At 41.5% G+C, this 20,060-nt stretch overlaps 1 protein-coding gene across 6 annotated transcripts in view; it reads left to right on the forward strand.

Moving 5' to 3' along the window:
• ERC2 (ELKS/RAB6-interacting/CAST family member 2) overlaps positions 1-20,060 on the forward strand; it is a 1,001,125-nt gene that overhangs the window by 180,553 nt on the left and 800,512 nt on the right. For 5 of the 6 annotated variants that reach the window (XM_025272988.3, XM_025272991.3, XM_025272992.3 and 2 more), the window contains exon 3: positions 6,839-7,255. In XM_025272988.3, the coding sequence (XP_025128773.1) occupies positions 6,839-7,255 (417 nt within the window). Of the gene's footprint in view, positions 1-6,177; positions 6,202-6,838; positions 7,256-20,060 lie in introns of all 6 variants that reach the window. The other variant, XM_044934212.2, reaches the window with a different exon arrangement.

Here is a 20,060-nt window from a genome sequence, read left to right on the forward strand (position 1 = left end):
TATTATATGCTAGAGTTGGGGTTATGATACAGATTTGGCCCAGAACCTGCCCTTGAGGAGCTCTCTTTATCTCTCTTTAAATCTCTCTTCTTCTTGGCAATTTCCCTTGCCTTTTTGTGAGCACAGTGATGCTTTGAAAGATATATTTTGCTTTTATCTGACTGTTGAGTACTAGGAGGTTGTATCAGAAAATAAGCGTGCCATAATACCAGAAGCAGAAATCCTTATGACCTACTCTATTGTCTGTGAGTTGAAATCAAGTGCACAAGCTCATCTCTTTGGTTCCCATTCCATTTACCTGTGTTTAATGGCCAGACCAATGATTTTAAGCTTTTTTCCTTCTGTGTACTGGATTTGGGGTTAGCCTTTCAGTTCAGTTGCTCAGTTGTGTCCGACTCTTTGTGACCCCATGGACTGTAGCCCACCAGGCTTCCCTGTCCATCACCAACTCCTGAAGCTTGTTCAAACTCATGTCCATTGAGTTGGTGATGCCATCCATCCATCTCATCCTGTGTTGTCCCCTTCTCCTCCCACCTTCAGTCTTTTCCAGTGAGTCAGTAAAGGGGTTAGCCTTTACTATCCAGGATAGAGTTCAAAGTATGTAATTAAGTGTGGGGAGAAAAGGTTGAAAAGAATTGGGTTAAAGGCCAGGTATCAGGGTAAGTATGATGCATTCTGTTTGGACTCCTAGCAGAGTGACTGCAGAGAGAAGCCTGGATGTCTGTTGTCACAGCTGCTTTACTTTCTTTGATGTCCTCAGTGGTCAGCTGTGGATAAGGGAGTTTGCCTTCTTAGCTTTGATTCTTTGAGGACAACTGGAGGATGATCCCACAATCAGGATGGGGAGTAAAAAGCTTTCTGAATACTCATCCAATCATAGACTCACTTCTGTGCTTGAAGAGAATTAGCTATTTTGCCACCTATTATACTTGTGTTATAAGTGCCAAGTTGATAGAAATTTGATTGGCACCCAGGAATGAGGTTGGATCACCTGGCAATGTCCCATTCCCACGCAGGTGGATATTGGAAGGGCTTCTCTCTCCTAATATGCAGTCAAATAGAAGCAGCAGGAAGAGTGGTTGAGGCTTTGTGGAGTTGACACCACAGTGATGACTGATAAATTCCAAAGAGATGGCTCCTGGACACATCCTAACGAGTTGCTGGTTTATAGTTCCCTGATGTAGGTTACAAACTGAAATGCATGCCTTTGATTATTGATCCAGTGAGATTTAAATGTGCTTTCATGATTGAGAAGTGGGAGATGATTCAATGTGAAAGAATAGAGTAATTATATAAGAGGGGAGATTGAAAACTGTGCTTTTTTTTTAAAATTTTTAACCCTTAGAGCTTCCCTGGTGCCTCAGTGGTCAAGAATCTGTCTGCCAATGCAGGAGACATGAATTCAATCCTTGGTCCAGGAAGATCCCTGGGGGAAAAAAATGGCAACCCATTCCAGTGTTCTTGCCTGGAAAATTCCTTGGACACAAGAGCCTGGCAGGCTAGAGTCCATGGAGTCACAAAGAGTCAGACACTGCTGAGCAACTGAACAACAACAGAAAAGTGTTGTATCAAAGCACCTTTGAAAAAGTGCTTTGGCTTTGCTAGAGTTTTCACTTGTATTCATGTATTTGATCTTTTGGAAAGCTTTTTTTTTTTTTTTTAAACTGAACTTGTCTTCAGTGGAGGAGACCAGGGTTCGATCCTTGGGTCAGGAAGATCCCCTGGAGAAGAGGATGGCAACCCACTCCAGTATTATTGCCTGGAGAATTCCATGGACAGTCCATGGGGTTGCAGAGTTGGGCAGGACTGACTGACTAACACCTCATCTCTAATTGCTTCATAGTAGTCATTACTAATTGTAAGATCTTAGAAATGAGGTCTCAGTAAGTTATCCTTGGAGTGTCTGGTGCTGTTTAACTATTGGATAGGACCGGATGATGTAGAAGTCAAATGATTTAGGTCGTCTCTCATCCTCCCTATAAGAGACACCACTGCTATTTTCTAAGTTGTCAAACTGGAGAACCACCTCCTTTTGGTCTACTCTTAGGGTTGTTAGAGGTTGGAGTCCAGGATCCCAGAAACCAAGATTCTGGCTTTTGCAGTATGTTTGTGTGCTCTTGGGCCTGTCATTTAACCTGTGTGGATCTGATTTTCTCATTTGTAAGATGAAGTTAACAAGCTAATCTTTAAGGCCTCTGTGAGCTCTAAGAATTCTGATTCCATGCCATCAGGATGTCAGATGGATTCATCTTTCAGAGTGTGGGTTTTTGTGCTTTTGTCACAGCAGCATACCCTAGCCTATATATATATATATATATATATATATATATATATATGTAATTATGATTGATTATCGTTGTACAGCAGAAACCAACACAAACTTGTAAAGCAATTTTCCACCTATTAAAAAATAAACTTTTAAAAAAGAATAAAAACTAAATGAAAAATAGATTTGAGACATTTTTAAACACTGAATTATAGATTATCAGATTGTGTTTGGTCAATGCTGAAGTCATTCAGTGACTAATAAAATGATTACCTGGAGAGTAAATTTTCTTAATGTACAACCTAGAGATATCCATTGGGACAACCTCAGAGTGAGGAATTGCTTGGTTAGAGTGGCTACGTTTTATTTTGAGAATTGTTATAGCAGTCATAATTGCCTGCCTTGTCTGCTCTCACCACTCCTGCCCCTGCTCCCTTTTCTTTTTTCAGCCATCCTGAAGTGTATTTGGGCTTCCCCGATAGCTCAGATGATAAAGAATCTGCCTGCAATGTAGGAGACCTGGGTTCAATCCCTGGGTTGGGAAGACCCCCTGGAGAAGTATCTATACCAGTTTAGAGTTGAGGTAGTATACTGGTTCATGCGAGATGTTGGGGTCAGACTTCCAGGTGGATGAACACCTGACTGTGGCACTTACCTAGCTGGGTAGCTTAGTGCAGGCTACTTAACCACTTTGTGTCTCATGTTGTCGTTCATTAAATGCCCTGTCTCACTGGGTGTTTGTGAAGATGAAAAATGCTTAGAATGGTACCTGGACTATGGAAGGGCTATAAAGATTTTTGCCATTACTGTTCCTTAATAGGTCTAGTCTGTCTTTGCCTCTGGGCTTTTATACTTTCTCCGCTCTTTCCTTCATTCTTCCCAGGATTGGCTCTCATTTATTCTTCAAGACATAGCTCAGTGGTACCTCTTAGTGTGGGTAGCTCTTGTGTTTTCTTACATTTCTCTAGCCTGGGTTACACCCTCCCTGCATTTCTAGCCACCTGGCTGTGACTTCGGTCATATTGCTGCTATTAGTTTATGTGTCCACATGGATTGGGAGCAAGGACCACTTCTTTTTCTTTGTTTTCTCTCTTTTTCTTTTTTGGATATTTCACGGGCATGAGGAAGACACTGGGTAAATGCATATTGAATGGATAAATGGATTGATTTCCCCCCCTTCATTCCTCTCTCCTTCTTATTCTTATTTGCTACTTCTCTTGTCTACTACACTTCCTTTCTCCCTTCATTCTCAAGCCTGGCACTTGATGCATTACCTTAGTTATTCTTCACAGGAACTCTGAGGTAAGCATTGTGATTAGTCCCATTTTGCAGGTTTGGAAGCAAAGGATCTGGGCACTAGACAACTTGCCCATCCAAAGGGGCAGCAGCCTTAACAGGGTTGTCTTCCAGTGCTGCTGTCTTTGCCCAAAGCATTTTGGCATTTTTGAAATTCCCTTCTGACTAGTTTATGAACTACATAAGAAAACTAGCCTTATTTTGGTCACTCTCAGAAAAGGTAATTTCTGGTATGATCATCGTGATTCATTGTATTTGTCTCCAAGTAAACTTTGGTCATTCCAGAAATCCAACCCACTTTAAGAGGACAAAGATTTGCCCTTGTCAGGAATGTTTAAATGGCTTGAAGGCAGTTGCATACTCTCCAGGGGCTTGGCAGCAGCCACATCAATGGGCCGAACACTGGCGATACTCCTGTGTGCTTTGTTTTGGTGTGGTTTAGGGCTGGTGGGCTGGTGGAGGAAGGTCACATTACCTTGTAGTCCCACTTCACGTTTTTTATGACAGCTTTATTGAGATATGATTTATGTACCATGCAGTTCATCCATCTAACATGTAAAATTCATTGGTTTTTAGTATATTCACAAAGTTGTTCAACCAAACAGCTAATTCCAGAACATTTTCATCACCCCTAAAAGAAACACCCTTCAAAAACAAACATCTTTCAAGGGCTGATTTTCATCACCCCCCAAGAAGACATGCTACTTTAATAGACATCCTTCATCTCCCCCACAATCTCGCCTGACAATCACCAATTTGTTTTCTGTCGATGGATTTGCTTATTATGGATATTTCCTGTCAGTGTAATCATGTGACGTGTTATTTTATAACTGGCTTCTTTTATGTGGCATATTGTTTTTAAGATTCATCCATGTTGCAGTGTCCACCAGTACTTTATACTTTATACGACTAAATAATACTCCATTTTATGCATATACCACATTTTATATACTCATTCATCAATTGACTGATATTTAGGTTGTTTTCCACTTTTTGGCTACTATGAATAATAGTGCTAGGAATATTTGTGTATAAATTGACTGTTGAATGGATAAATACCATGTAGTATGTCCCTATGTTGGAATAATGTTCATCTATCAAATGTAACATGATATATGCTACAACATGGATGAACCCTGAAAACAGGATGATCCCACTGGTGTGGAATGCCCAGAATAGGCACATCCATAGAGGCAGAAAGTATTGGTGGTTGCTAGGGCCTGAGGATGGGGAAGGCAATGGCAAGCTACTCCAGTACTCTTGCCTGGAAAATCCCATGGATGGAGGAGCCTGGTGGGCTGCATTCCATGGGGTCGGTCGTGACTGAGCGACTTCACTTTCACTTTTCACTTTCATGCAACGGAGAAGGAAATGGCAACCCACTCCAGTGTTCTTGCCTGGAGAATGCCAGGGACAGGGGAGCGTGGTGGGCTGCTGTCTATGGGGTCGCACAGAGTCGGACACGACTGAAGCGACTTAGCAGCAGCAGCGGCAGCAGCAGCAGGGCCTGAGGATAGGGAGTTAGATGTGGAGGGACTTCTAAAGGGTATAGAATTTCTTTTGGGGATGATGAAAATGTTCTAAAATTTATTTGTTTATGGTTGTACAACTTTGTAACTGTACTAAAAAGCACTGAAATGTAATTTTACTTTACAGGGGTGAGTTATATTTTAAAAAATTTATAATCACTGTCATTAAATACATACCAGTTGCTTACTCTGCATTTGCTACCTTGGGAGCTGCTGTGACATACAAATGAGACAGTAGGCAGGAATCTCTCATTGGATGTTTCCAAGTGAAAAGTTGACCTGGATACCAATAAAGAGTTTGATAAATGCATCGCTTGGTGCTAGTTTCTGGGTACAGGCCCCACTCAGAAAAATCTCAACCTCTCTGGATATCAGCTATGGGAATGCAGAAGGATTTCCCAATGTGGACTCCTCCAGTATTTATGTAACTTAGTCATGTTATTTTATTATCCCTGCCTTACAGTACTGTGAATTCCCTGTAGGCAGGACCTATGCCTTGCATTCATATTGATTTACGTGTTTAGCATTGTGTCTGGTCTGTATCAGGAGAATGCGTTTGGTGAGTGGATGAGTGACTGTGTTTTGGAAGTCCCTGGGTTACTTCCTAGGACAAAAATGCCTTCAGCTTATGGCTGCCTGGTCTGATCAGTCTAAGGTTGCCCCTCTTGGGAAAGTGTTGCTGAATTCACCACCTGTCTTCATGCAGTTTTGTTTCTCTGGCACTTCCACTCTGATTTTGGTTAAAATGGTGACATGGGATGATACGTGGGTAGCTCTGGAGTGTTGTGCTTTCCTCTCTGGTAATAGAAACCAAGATACTGGGTTCCTGGGTCAGTGAGATTTAGGAAAATTAGAGGTGGAATAAGCCTCATTTTTTCCTTTTTTAAAATCATGTTTATCAATCATCAGTGCTATAAATTCTATGTAGCTTATGGGTCTTAATAAGAAACTGATTTTCTTTTTTTCTTCTCTGTGAAGGTACTTTATGTTGATTAAGTTCTTTCTGTTAAATATCCTTTGCTTGCCCTGGACTTTTCTTTGTGTTGATTTTTGCTTCATTTTTCTTTCGTTTCTCATGCTGTTCAGTTACTGGATGCCAGAAGAACCAAGGTTTGTCCACTCTTTGCCGCTCGTTTGTTTGCTCTGCACAGCCTCACCTCCTTGTGTGTTTGAGTGTGTCTGTCTGTCTGTATTTGTCCCCTTTTGCTTGCAGATGCAGTAATCCTGTTTACTAAACCTGTTCACAGCTTTATTTGTAAAAATAAAGTCCTTGTTTATGTCTACTTGTAGTGGATGCAATCATTTTTATTTGTAAATGGACATACACTTACCACAGAAAGTGATGGATAGTAGAATAAAGAAACCTTAGGAAACAAGGAATACTGAGTCTGGAGCATTGTGGGTGTAAAGAAGGTGTGCTTGTGAAAGTTTCCCTCTAACCTTTCCACTCCTAAATTAAAACTCTGTAGATGTGTAATTTACCTTGTTACTGACACTAATACACCGTTTCTGTGTATGTGTACCTTTCTCTTAAGACATTCAGAAAGCATCATTGAATTAACTCCCCTTCTCCATGTGCTGTCCCTTGCTTCTGAAGTCACCTTGGAGAACCTAACAGCTGGCCCCTCTGGACCTCATGATTAACATTCCATCTTCATAGTGTGATAGCAGCAAATAGCATTTGGCATGTTCATTGACTTTTTTCCCCCCTTCTTTCTCCTCTCTTGCTCCGCCTTTCTCATCATAGCACCTTCAGTTGACAATCCAGGCCCTTCAAGATGAGCTGCGAACCCAGAGAGACCTCAACCACCTCCTGCAGCAAGAGAGTGGCAACCGAGGAGCAGAGCACTTCACCATTGAACTGACGGAGGAGAACTTCCGGCGGCTCCAAGCTGAGCATGACAGGCAGGCTAAGGAGCTGTTCCTGTTGAGGAAGACCTTGGAGGAAATGGAGCTGAGAATTGAAACGCAGAAACAGACCCTCAATGCCCGAGACGAGTCAATTAAAAAGCTTCTTGAGATGTTGCAGAGTAAAGGTTTGCCGTCCAAAAGTCTTGAGGATGACAATGAACGGACACGTCGGATGGCAGAGGCTGAGTCTCAAGTAAGCCACTTGGAAGTGATTTTAGACCAGAAAGAGAAGGAAAACATACATCTTAGAGAGGTAAGGACATTCAGTTTATTTCTCTAAAGTCATATTTTACAAGTTAAAATATGTTAAATATGTTACCAAATTATTATCACAGGTTGGACATTATCTATAGCCTTGACAAAATTCCCCTTGTCATCTGTTTTATAACCTTCCTGTCTACTTATCACCTTTAAACTGGAATTTGGCATTAGTCTTTTTTTTTTTTCTCCTCTGCCCACCACACGTGTGTTCCATTATTATTCAACACGTATTCAGGATCCAAGTGTGTGCAGCACACATCAACTCTAAGGTCGTTTACAGTTGCTTTCCTACAGATGGCCATTGTTTCAGGGTCTTTTAAATACAGTACTGTTTAAGTTTTAGATATTTATTAAATATCCTCTTTTTAAAGGAGCAAAATGAATAGGTGATTAGCAAAACAATGAACTTAAATGCTTCATAGCTAAATTTGGTGTGGGATTGTTAGAAATTAAAGCCTAAGGATATTTCTGGAAACAATGGAAAAATGTGCAGACCAATTTTGAACGTTTAGATAATCTTTGCCTACATTTACATTCATGTAGGACAGAGTGTTCCTGGTTTTCTGAGTGTGCATTTTGCACTTGGTGAATTAAATCATTTGAAGTTTCTCAGAGGCAGCCTCACTGGCTTGCCACTACCATTGAATATTGGGATGCTCAGATATCTGAGAATATGCAGTTGGACAGATCTTAGAAAGAATGTGGGTGACCTCCAAGGTTTGACATTTTTATAGCAGTTCCTTGCTACTGTGGTGGATGTGAATCTCAAAAGTACCATGTAGGCAAAATAAAATGCTGTGACAGACACAGATCTCACAGAAAACAGGAAGCAGTGAAATGGCATTAAGTATATTTTCAAAATATTCTGCAGCCATAAATAAAAATTCAAAGACGTTTGTCTTCAGACCAAACTAGATTTCTTGGCATTATGTACCTTTTTGGATGAGTAGTCCTTCCAGTGAGTCATTTGTTTGATTGCTCAGAAAGCATGGCTTTCATGTTGGGACTTGGTATTGCAGCTGCTCCCAGTGGTTTTCTCTGATATTAGATTGTATTTGCTTACAACATTTGAGTAGACTTTTGTGTCTTTGGATTTAATATCCTCCATGCTTACTCTCCTTGGTTTTGTTCTCATGAGACCCTGTCTACATGTTTGGGAAATCAGGTTGCTTGGCTTCACATTAGATACTTAAAGATATGTTTTGTTGGGCCTGGTCTTCCCATTCATATTCCAAGAGTGTGAATGTGGTGGGAAGACTTCTAAGATAGCCCCTATATCCATACCTATTGGAATTCATATCTTTATGTAATCTCCTCCCTGTGAGTTTAGGCTGAACCTAGTGACTTGATCATGAACGATAGAATGACAAAGGTAGTGGGATGCCAATATTGCTTCCATGACTAGATTACTAGTAATTACTAGATTAATAGATTACTAGTAAGACTGTCCCTTCCATGTTGTTCATACAGTCTGTTGCCATCTCAGCTGGCATGCTTTGAAGCAAGTTGCCATGTGGCAGAGGCTCGTGTGGTAAGGAACCTCCAGGTAGTCTCCAGCTGACACCAAGTAAGGAATTGAGACCCTCACTCGAACAGCCACAAAGAACTGAGAACTGCCAACCATCACTTAGTAAGCTTGGAAGTGGATCTTCTCCAGTTGATTCTTTCAATGAGATAACAGTTTCTAGGCTGACAAGTTGATTGCAGCTTTCTGAGAGACTCAGCTGAGATGTGCTCAAATTCCTGTTCCACATAAACTGTGAGATAATAAATGTATGTTTTTAAGCTGCTGAATTTTGGGTGAATTAGTTTCTGCTCCACTGTATTAGCTATCTACTGCTATGTAAAGAATCTCTTCCTGGCTTGCACTATAGACTTTCCATTTAATTTACAGAGGAGAAGCAGTGACTACTGCCATGTTATTTCATGTAGAATGTCTGTGGATTTTGAATTTTGATTGTTATCTCAAAACTGTGGTTGGTAGATTGTTGTTGTTGTACAGTTGCTCAGTAGTGTCTGACTCTTTGAGACCCCATGGACTGCAGCATGCCAGGCTCCCTGTCTTTCACCATCTCCCAAAGCTTGTGCAAACTCATGTCCATTGAGTTGGTGATGCCATCCAACCATCTTGTCCTCTGTCATCCCCTTCTCCTCCTGCCTTCAGTTTTTTCCAGCATCAGGGTCTTCCTTGATGACCTTGAAAAGTTTAGTAGATTGCTATAGTTTAAAAAAGGTGCTGCTTTATTTTGGGTGCCAAGGGGTCATGTTTCCTGTACAGCAAGGCTGTGATACCAGAGAAATCCCCATCTGCAGCATTGACCATGTTGGGATCTTGGGTCAGGTGGTCAGTCAGTCTTCTCTTGACAGATTCTGCTCAATGGTAGTATTTAGTGGTGCCTTGATGGTGGCTTGATTTTTTTAGGGTATCTATCTTCATTTAAATGAATCTAAACACCATTTGATTTATGTTTTATGGGATTAGTTGGTCCTTGTAATGATCTGGCCTGAATCTATGTCATGCTTAAAACCTTAAACATTAACTCAAAAGCTCACAGGGAGTGGTACAGAAAATTCAGGCAACACATCCAACTGTTTTCCTTGAGCATCAGACCAAAGTCAGTGGATAACCCTTATCTTGGCTCATCAAGAACGGAGAATATGAAAAAGGTGTATGTTAAAAAAAAAAAATTCTCATTTAAAACTTGGAGTTGAATAAGATTTTGAGGCCTGAAAGGACTTTTCCCAAGAGAAAGAGGTTGCTGGCTTCTGAGAACCATTTAGTATATTTCCAGTAATTTTGGTAGTTTGAAATTGGTTTTGGTGGGAATATTGACACCATGGAAGTCAGCAAATGCTACTCTCAGGGTCTACTTCCCCTTTGGCACTCTCCCTGAGAGCCTGTTTACCAACACACCTCTGAATAAATGCCATGAAATGTTTACCTACTATACAGCAGGAAGAGGTAAGTTAAATAGTGTAAGAATTATGAATCCATTAACCACTCATGGTTCATCACATGTTTTTATAGCAACATCTGGATAGATGCATATGTGTTGGACACTGTGAAGAATGCTCGACCTTGATTCGCAATTAATTCTCACAAGCACCGTATTTGTTCATTCATCTATTCATCCATCCACCCATTCATTTTGTGACTACTTATTGAGGATCTGTTTGGGGATAGAGTAATGTTAACTGATAAAACTTGACTTCATGGTTATAATATTTTATTGGGGTGAAACAGCAGTTTAAAAAGTAGTTAGAAAAGTGTCAGGAGGAAAAGAAGAGGGTGAAGTACTAGGGAACTGAGTGGGGTCAACTTCATATTGGATAGTCAGGGAGGGCTTTTTGGAGGAGGTGACATTGTAAACTTCAGTGACAAAAAGGAACCAGCCATGTAAGGCTCTCAGAAAACTGTTAGATGGCCAGTTAGATGGCAAGGCCCATGTCTAGGAGGTATGGCCATTTTCTGCTTTCCTCTTTTTGCCTGGGGAAACTGAAGAACAAGTGACATAAAAAATCTAGCCCAAGTTCCCACAGCTAACAAGCTGATATTTGAGTTAGGCTGCCTCCAAAGTCTCAGCTCTTACACCATTTCTTATATTCCTGTTCTAGAAGAATCTTTTCAAAAGGACACTCCACAGTACGGCCATTTTGTGGAATATTGATATATATTTTGAGAGGAAAAGGGCTGCAGGGCTAAATGAACTTGGGAAAAGGTTGAATTTCATAGCACTTACAGCAATGATATCCAAGAAGAGGACTGGGGAAGGTAGAGCCTCTGAAATTGACTTGATTTGCTTTTCTCTTGTTGCACTGTTGTTCTTTGTAAAACAGTTTGGAAAAACACTGCGCTGGAAAATACAAATTGTGCTTTTAATTTGTGACCTATAAAATATGTAATAATGTACATATAGTTTCCCACGGCCAAAAAACTGGGTAGTTTCCTCCATTGGTTATTCTAGAAGGCCGAGTTTATTGTAAGCTGTTTCCACATTCTCTACTGAGTTTTAGAATGTTTGTTCCCCTGTCAGGGTATTTTATTTTATTTAATTTTTTTAGTGGAAAAATGTGGCTGACTGCTTTTGGTATTAAACCAGTAAGAACAACCCAACTTGAAAAAAGAAGTCTCTTGACCTCTGTTAATTTAAATGAATCTGAAACAGGATTTAAAATGTACTTGAGATTTTAAGTTCAGTGTGTTCCCGATTCCCTTTTCATTTTGCACGATTTAACCCAGTTGGGGCTGAATGGTGTAATGCTGGGGAATGGAGTGTTAGTGGTTTTATGATTCATTCTCAGGCAGAGGTGTTGGACCTCATATAAACCTCATCTCCTAGAATGCTGGCCTTGTTTAGCCTATTGTTTCGGGAGGTTTAGAACTGGCAGGAGTCGCACGCGGGCAGAGTCAGGTTGCTTTAGTGTCTCGTTGTCTTTCGGTGGTCTGGAAAAGGCTGAGGGTGAAACCACTTCTTTGCCTGGCAGGAAACAACAACACAAAGATTATGATCTCAGCTTATTTGGAAGACCAGAACTATTGCCCAAGAACTACAACCGACAGGCTAATGTGAGCTGAAGTATTGGCTCAAATACAAGCATTACTCACTAGTGTCGTCTGATGCTTTTGGATACAGGTTGATTTGATAAGACATTGTTTGATGTAGTAATAGTTTACCTTGTTCTCTAGCTTTTTCCACAGAGAACATACTGTTCCATATGAAGGTTTTAGTAATCAAACACCCAAAATACGACTGATCTCGTTAAAGAAAAAGTGGGTTTGTGTGCTAGGATCCTCCTATATTCACACTCCTTAATGTTTTCTTGCCTGATCCTTAAGAGAGAGTTAGTAGTCTTTAGTTTAATTGTATTGTAAGATGTTTGAAGGGAAGGGGATATATGCTTCCCTTTTGAAGGGAAGGGATATATGCCATGCTTGTTGATTTTCTATACTAAAACCCTTGGGCAGCTTGCCTGTCTTTGAAAGAAAGGTGGAACACTGAAGTTGTTGGGGACCATAGTTGCTACTAACCCAGGATAAGTAAAGCCCTCAGGACACTGGGCCTGGGCTTCCCTCCATGCTCTTGAGGGAGGGGTGCAGGGAGGAAGAGGGCAAGGCAACATGAATTCTTGGTCTCCTCATTTATTTATCCAAGTTGTCCCTAGGCCAGCAGGAATCCACCAAGGCAAAGTCTGACCTAGAAGTTCTTGAGCTCATAAACCTTTTACTAACAGCTCAAACCTCCCCTATGTAATCATTGCCGAAACTTCTAATCTCCACCCTAGTCCCCCCTCTCTCAACACCATATGGCCTCCTTCTCTTTAATACACACTTGTCTCCAGTTGGGCTGGCTGAGCCATGATTTTGCTGTTGCAGGCATTTCTAATTCTGACTCTACAGATTATACATTCTATTTCTACCAAGAAAACTTATCACAGAAAGTATTCCCAAACACAAGTGACCACGTAAACATAATATTTTACATTTTTTTGTGCAAGAGTTTTATATATATATGTGTGTATACAGAACCTAACAATAGCTATTTTAATAAAGTACTTTTTAACCTAACCAATACATTCCATCAGTATTTCCAGGCCTCAACTGCCTGCAAGATGCTCAGTAAATATTTGGAAGAGTAAAAAATAGTTTAATACCATGAGAGTTGCTCTGTGGTTTATTTTGTCAGTACTGGCAAAGTTTATAATGATTGTACAAGTGTCATATTCTTTTGTTTTCTCTATTGTTGCTCTGTGTTTGGAATAGAGCAATAGTTTTGAGGGTAGTCTTAACTGGAAGTTTTAGTTTTTTTTAAAAATGTGTTGCATATTATTGGGCACATTTTGAACATCCATATGCAGGATGCTGTGGGAGCATCCATGGCAAGTATGTCAGGGATTCAGATGGGCAGTAAGAAACAGCTCACACTTTATTGAGGTTTATTCTGTGCCAGGGGCTGTACTAAGGGGAAACTCGTCATAATCCCCATTATACAGATACGGAAAGCTGAGGCACAAAGAGGTAAATAATTGTACCTTGTCATAGGTAAGTGTTGGAGCCAGGATCAGAACCTGGGAAATTTAGTTCCAGAATCTACATCTGTTACCACAATACACTACTGCTTCTTGGGCTAGTGCATCAAGAGGATCTTGAATGGCACTTAAATGCTGTGCAGCTTAGAGGTAGGAGAGCTGACAGCTGGCTTCATCCATGGCAGAGCTAGAAGAATTTCACCACACCTGTGTGGTGGAGAAGGATGGTTGGAGAAGAGATAGCTGAGCCAAGCATTAGAGGAGGGCTTGGGGTACATGGAGTTTAGAGCAGCTGAAACTCCCTCTGTCAGGAGGGAAAGGAAATAAAACTGAACAGGAGGTTTGAGGTCATGTCACTGAGGGCTCTGAGCATGTGACACAGGAAGTTGGTTTTTACCTGGTAGGCTCTGGGCAGCCTTGGAAACATTGTCCCTGGAGAATGGCATGATCAAAAAAGATTAAGTGCTAATTCATAGTGGATTAGATAGGGAGAGAATAAAGAGATGGAGATAAGTTAGAAGGATACTGTCATTCAGATGACCAAGAATCTGGATCCTGGTGGTGGCCAAGAAGTTGAAGGTCAAGGTCATCCCCATCTGCAGGCAGGATTTGAAACTCAGGAACTGAGTACTAGGAGTGTGAGGAACAGACAACCACTGTGGGCCTTGGTGTAGGCGGTGGTGGGCCAGACGGCAGGAGAGAATTGTCAGTAGGAGGAGCTGGGGCTGAGAAGAGACTTTGGACGTATAAGAGTTTGATGGCATCCTGGTGGAACTGTCCAACCAAGGACGAGAATGTGACGGAGGAAATGATCATGAAGTTCTGGCCGAGATGCACAAGGTACTTCTGACTCCTGGTCACATTTTATTGTAGTTGCTTTCACACACACTTCAGTATCTGTGACCATTGAGTGCCGGGAGCCGGCATATTGCATATTGAGTGCATATTGCATATTGCACATTGCATATTGAGTGCAGCACTTTCCACAGCATCATCTTTCAGGATCTGGAATAGCTCAACTGGAATTCTATCACTGCCGGGAGCCAGCGTGAGGAGGTCCACCCATGACAAAGTTCATGAGGAAGGAGGCTTGGCATACGCAAAGGCGGGATCGAGCCTCAGGAGTCCCCCTGGAAATTCTCGAGCATCTACCCCCGAAAACCAGAGTCTGCCTACTTTCTGCTTTGTGCTTTCACCTACACCTCTGACTTTATGGGGGGCTGTCCCCCACTACCTCTCTCTGAAAAAAGAGTTAACTTACAGCTCCAGTTAATAAAGTTCCTGGGTGTGATAGTGTTTCAACTTACAAATTCCTTTGGAAGTCCTCTAGCCTGCCTGAATAGGTTTTTCCGGCCACATGTGATTGCTCAGAGCCTCCCAACTGTGAGAGGCATGAGATGTTCTAAACTGTCTAAATACAGATTCCTTTGAGCAGTTAAAAGATTGATTAGAAATTGTATTGGTGAAGGGATTTTCACTTGTTGGGCCAATGTTTGCTGCTAAGTTTCCATATCCCTTACCTGCTGTGTCCCTGGCAGTGTATTGATTAATATAATTGGTGTAAGTAGTAGCTTTAATGTTTGTAACCTGGGACCCTTGAGTTAATTCTTTTTCTTGTTATAGCCCACCACACCTTTGCTCTGTAGGAATGCAACTTTATCTAATGCTTTTGGAGGGTGGCTCCTGACCAATCACCTTTAGAGAAAAATAAGTTTTCTGAAGAAAGGGTCTTAAAATGTTAACAGGCCTCCAGGCCAGAAGATGATGCAAATCACCTAAGCTTTTGCATATGATAAGTTTGCAGGAAGAAAGCCTGGCTTGCTGCATGACTCTACCCCTTCCCCCATTATCCTCTATGCATAACTTAAGGTATAAAAACTACTTTGGAAAATAAAGTGCGGGCCTTGTTCACTGAAACTTGGTCTCCCCATGTCGTTCTTTCTCTCACCTTCTGGCTGAATTATTCAGCCTCTTTTCTCCACTGAATTTCCTCACTGAGCTATCCTTATTCTATTACTCTTTATATTCTTAATTAACGTTTAATTAAGCAGTTGTTTCCTGATCCTCGCCGACGCCGTCCCCGCTTCGAATTCCCTGGATCCACCGGGGCTGGACCCCGGCAATTGAGCTCCCAGTTTGTATGATTGTTCTAAAGGCCGCATTGTCACTTACTATTATTATTACTTAGGAGAAGACTCTAGGAACTGCATACTTCTTCATGCTCTTTTCTCAAAAAAGCACTTAATTTTGAATATGGTATCTTTTGAGATTACATGGACTTTTCATTGGCTGATGCTTACTTGATACAGATTTCCTTTGTTCTCACTGAGTTCTATTTTCTCCAGGCATTTAAATCAGGATAGAAGGCAGTAGCACCCCACTCCAGTACTCTTGCCTGGAGAATCCCATGGACGGAGGAGCCTGGTAGGCTGCAGTCCATGGGGTCGCTAGGAGTCGGACACGACTGAGCGACTTCCCTTTCACTTTTCACTTTCATGCATTGGAGAAGGAAATGGCAACCCACTCCAGTGTTCTTGCCTGGAGAATCCCAGGGACTAGGGAGCCTGGTGGGCTGCCATCTATGGGGTCACACAGAGTCGGACATGACTGAAGTGACTTAGTAGATCCCAATGAAGAACCTTTGCAGAAAAGTACTCTTTCTGGACCTTGCTAACAACACATCTGAAAGCAGGGTTTCATAACCTTTACCCTCACATTTCTGATGACATAGGAATGTCTGTTTAGCAGCATGTACCTTGTCTTTAAATTCTAATACATTCTTTAAATTTGAACACTGCATGCTAATTTGAAATGGTCCAGGCTTTACCCCATATTGATTTTAATGAGTGTAATTTGTTGCTTTTTACAATAACAGAGACTTGTGGAGCCCCAAGGAGTCATTAGGCACAAGGCATATTGCAACCTGCTGGGAAGAGAAAGTGGCAGGATGGAGAGCATGTGGTGAGGTAGTGGGGAGAAGTCAGGACATTTTGCTGGGAGATGCTGATTACTGTCTTCATTGCCCTGTCCTCTTGCTCTACCTTGTGTGTGACTGCTTTGTGAAATGTATTTTTGTGGCAGCTGACCTAATGGTTTATTGTCATCATTTGGTGAAACAGTGTACCACAAATAAAACCTCACTGGTGAGAAAGTTCTCGAAGCAGCAGTAATGCAGATATTTGAGTGTGTATCTCAAATTGCAGCAATGGGAAGTTGCTCAGCTGTAACAAAGTCCTATGTGTCTTGGATGGGAATATTAGCTAATACCTTATATGTGGGCGAGGCTTCATAGTTTGTAGAACACATTCCACTTTAATGATTTCCTCTGATGTACCTGGTAACCCTCTGAGGAAACTGAGGCTCAGAGAGATTAAGAAGTGATGACAGGTAACATTCACTGAGCACTCATAAGCTAATCACTTTTCAAGGAGTGCCATTTGTGCCTCCCAACAATACTCTCGGGTAGGTGGTGGTTTCCTGCCTCTCAGATGAGACGGCCAAGGCCCAAATGGGTGGTGTGTCTCTTCCAGGTTCTCAGAGCAAGTAGTGATGGGCCTAAAATTAAAAACTGGGCCTTCTGGTTCCAGGCGTCTGTCCCTAATCACTCATGGTTGCTGCCAGGGATTTCACCCTGAAATCTCTGAATAGACTAGAGACTAGAATCCTCATCTTCTGACTTCTTGCTCAGGGATATTTTCTCTGTAAAGGCAAAAAAGGAAAAAAATACAAAAGGCTTGCGCTCTCTTTTTTTTTTTCCCCCTTAGCTACATCTTATCAGGTCCTGTTGAATTGGGGATTGTAAATCTGTGAGGTCAGTAAGCAGATTAGACAGTGTCATGTAGGAGGTACCACCAGGGCTAGGCCTCTTCAGTTCGTTTGTGGCTCATGAAAATGAAAGTACTTGCTTAAGATAAGCATGGTACTGCACATGTAGGTGCTCCATGAATTCCCAGGGAAGAGGTGGATTTTTATGGCAGAGAATAAGGGAAAATGGCGGCGGGGGGTGCTTAGAATTAGACCTTCCCATTTCATTTGTTCAAAGTTAGCCTTCTTTTTCAACTTTTTTGCTTTATCATTACCTCATTGCCTAAAAGAAACACTTTCCCTCTTCAAACTGATTTTATACTTTTTATCTAGTTTTTATTAGGTATTGTGGGTTTGTTTCTTTGTCAATTGTGAGACATTAAAATGGCATTTACAACCTCCTAATAAGTGCTCCATTTCATTGCTCTTCTAATTGGATAGATTTGGTGAAGCAAAACTACTTTCCTATCCACCTGTCTCTGTTGAAAGGGATAGCTTTATTTGTGTTTCCTGTTTGTTGTACAGGTTGAAGGATGTCTTAAATGCTTTGGATAGAATGTTAAAGAAGGCAGTGAGATTGGTTGCTGGTTGATTCCTCTGAGTGGCTTATAGCAGCTGTAAAGAATGAAATAAACCCTCCTTACTAAAGTAAAAATATAATTATATATGAACTGTTTGTAGAAAAAGAAAAAATAAAGATGAGTGAGACCTTATAGTGATAAAGAATCACTATTTACTTAGAATAAGAGTTGCAAGTTATAGTGTGTGGCACAGATGTGGCCAACCACCTGCTTTTTATGGCCTGGGAGCTAAGAGTGGTTTTACCTGTTTAAATAGTTACATTTGAAATGGTTATGTAAGGACCTGTGTAATATCCTCTATTTTGCCTGTGACCCTCAAAGCCTGAAATATTAACTGGTTGGCCCTTTAAGAAAAAGTGTTGTGGTTATTGTTGTTCAGTCGCTAAAGTCATGTCCGACTCTTTCGACCCATGAACTGCAGCACTCCAGGCTTCCCTGTCCTTCAGTGTCTCCCTGAGTTTGCTCAAACTTATGTCCATTGAGTCAGTGATTCCATCCAACCATCTCATCCTGTCACTCCCATCTCCTCTTGCCCTCAGTCTTTCACAGTATCAGTCTTTTCCAGTGAGTCGGCTCTTCACATTAGGTGGCCACAATATTGGAGCTTCAGCTTCAGAAAAAAAGTGGAGATTCCTAATTTCTATAATAGGTAAACAGATTTTGAATCAAGATATTTGGTTAAAAAATATGTGCATTAATTATATGTAGAGTGTAAAAATCTTACTACTTTTATGTATAACTTTTGAGGTTTTTAAAAATAGGAAGACAAGATTTTTTTCATTTCTGTACATTTTTCTTTTATAATTATTAGATCGGTGATTTTGATCTCCAGAATTATAGTACATTGTGTATTGCCGGTTATCACAAAAATCTGCAGCTCTTTTAGTAATGGTGGGTGTTGGTAAGGTAACTTGTGTGGATTAAAAAGGGACTCTGTGTGAAGTATTCACAAACCTAGAAAGTACCAGAGAAATGGAGATTGCCATTGAAACTCCATTAGAATTAGGATTTCTGACCTAACTAAAGCACAGGCTTCTAGTTTGTCCTTCTCTTATGTTTTTAAAAATAGTGTGTTTATTGATTTTTTTTGCTGCTGCTGCTGCTAAGTCGCTTCAGTTGTGTCTGACTCTGTGCGACCCCATAGACAGCAGCCCATCAGGCTCCCCCGTCCCTGGGATTCTCCAGGCAAGAACACTGGAGTGGGTTGCCATTTCCTTCTCCATTGCATGAAAGTGAAAAGTGAAAGTGAAGTCACTCTGCTGCTGCTGCTGCTGCTAAGTCACTTCAGTCGTGTCCGACTCTATGCAACCCCATAGATGGCAGCCCACCAGGCTTCCCCATCCCTGGGATTCTCCAGGCAAGAGTACTGGAGTGGGGTGCCATTGCCTTCTCCTAAAAAAAAAAAAAAGTATTTACTTACAGTAATTTTTGATGTGCTGTAGAATTGCTTGGGCTTCCCAGGTGGCCCAAATGGTAAAGAACCTACCTGCCACTGAAGGAGACGTGGGTTTGATCCCTGGGTTGGGAGGGTCCACTGGAGGAGGAAGTGGCAACCCAGTCCAGTATTGTTGCCTGGGAAATTCCATGGACAGAGGAGCCTGGTGACTACAGTTCGTGGGGTCACAAAGAGTCAGAAGACTGAGCACACTTGCACCATAATTGCTAGGTTTTCCTACGGGAAGCATTTGTATTTAGGTGAAGCCTAGGACCTGGTCAGAATGACAACTGAGAAATTCCCTTACTGTCCTTGGTCCTTCCTTCAGCCCCCAGGGCAATCAGGTCTCTTTTGGTGATGTTTGGTTGTGTGAATTGGGTTGCCAGTTGTTTGAGCATTTTTAGTGATGAGAGAGGACTCTGCCTATTAATGGAATTTTGCTTCATTGGTATAGGCCAGGGTTTCTCAATTTTAGCGCTGTTGACTTGGAGGGGGATAATGTCTTGTGGTGGGGATAGTCCTGTGCAATTTTAGGGTATTTAACAGTATTCTGGACCTCTATCCACGACATGCAAGTAGTACCTTTCCCCTTTTCCCAGTTGTGACGATTAAAACAGCCCCACACATTGCAAAATATCCTCTGGGGACCAAAAGTCACCTGGGTTGTGAACTCTGGTGTAGAGTGATTGACACCTCCTTCTGGTAGTTAGCTTGTGGACATGGCAAATACAGTAAATCTCAGCCCCACCTGTTTGAGATTCTGTTTTACTGAGGAAGGGCAACCCAGATCAAGATATTTCTTGGCCCAAAGATTGACCTCAGGGGATAGAACTAGGAAACATACGTGCTGAGGGGAGGTGGGAGTTTAAGCCTGAAAAAAACCAGAGGTGTGTTTGTGTATTTGTGTGTGTGTGTGTATAGGAGAAAAAGAGTGAAGCGTTCTGTGATTC

Source organism: Bubalus bubalis, chromosome 21 (assembly GCF_019923935.1).
Source record: "Bubalus bubalis isolate 160015118507 breed Murrah chromosome 21, NDDB_SH_1, whole genome shotgun sequence".
Lineage (NCBI taxonomy): Eukaryota > Metazoa > Chordata > Mammalia > Artiodactyla > Bovidae > Bubalus > Bubalus bubalis.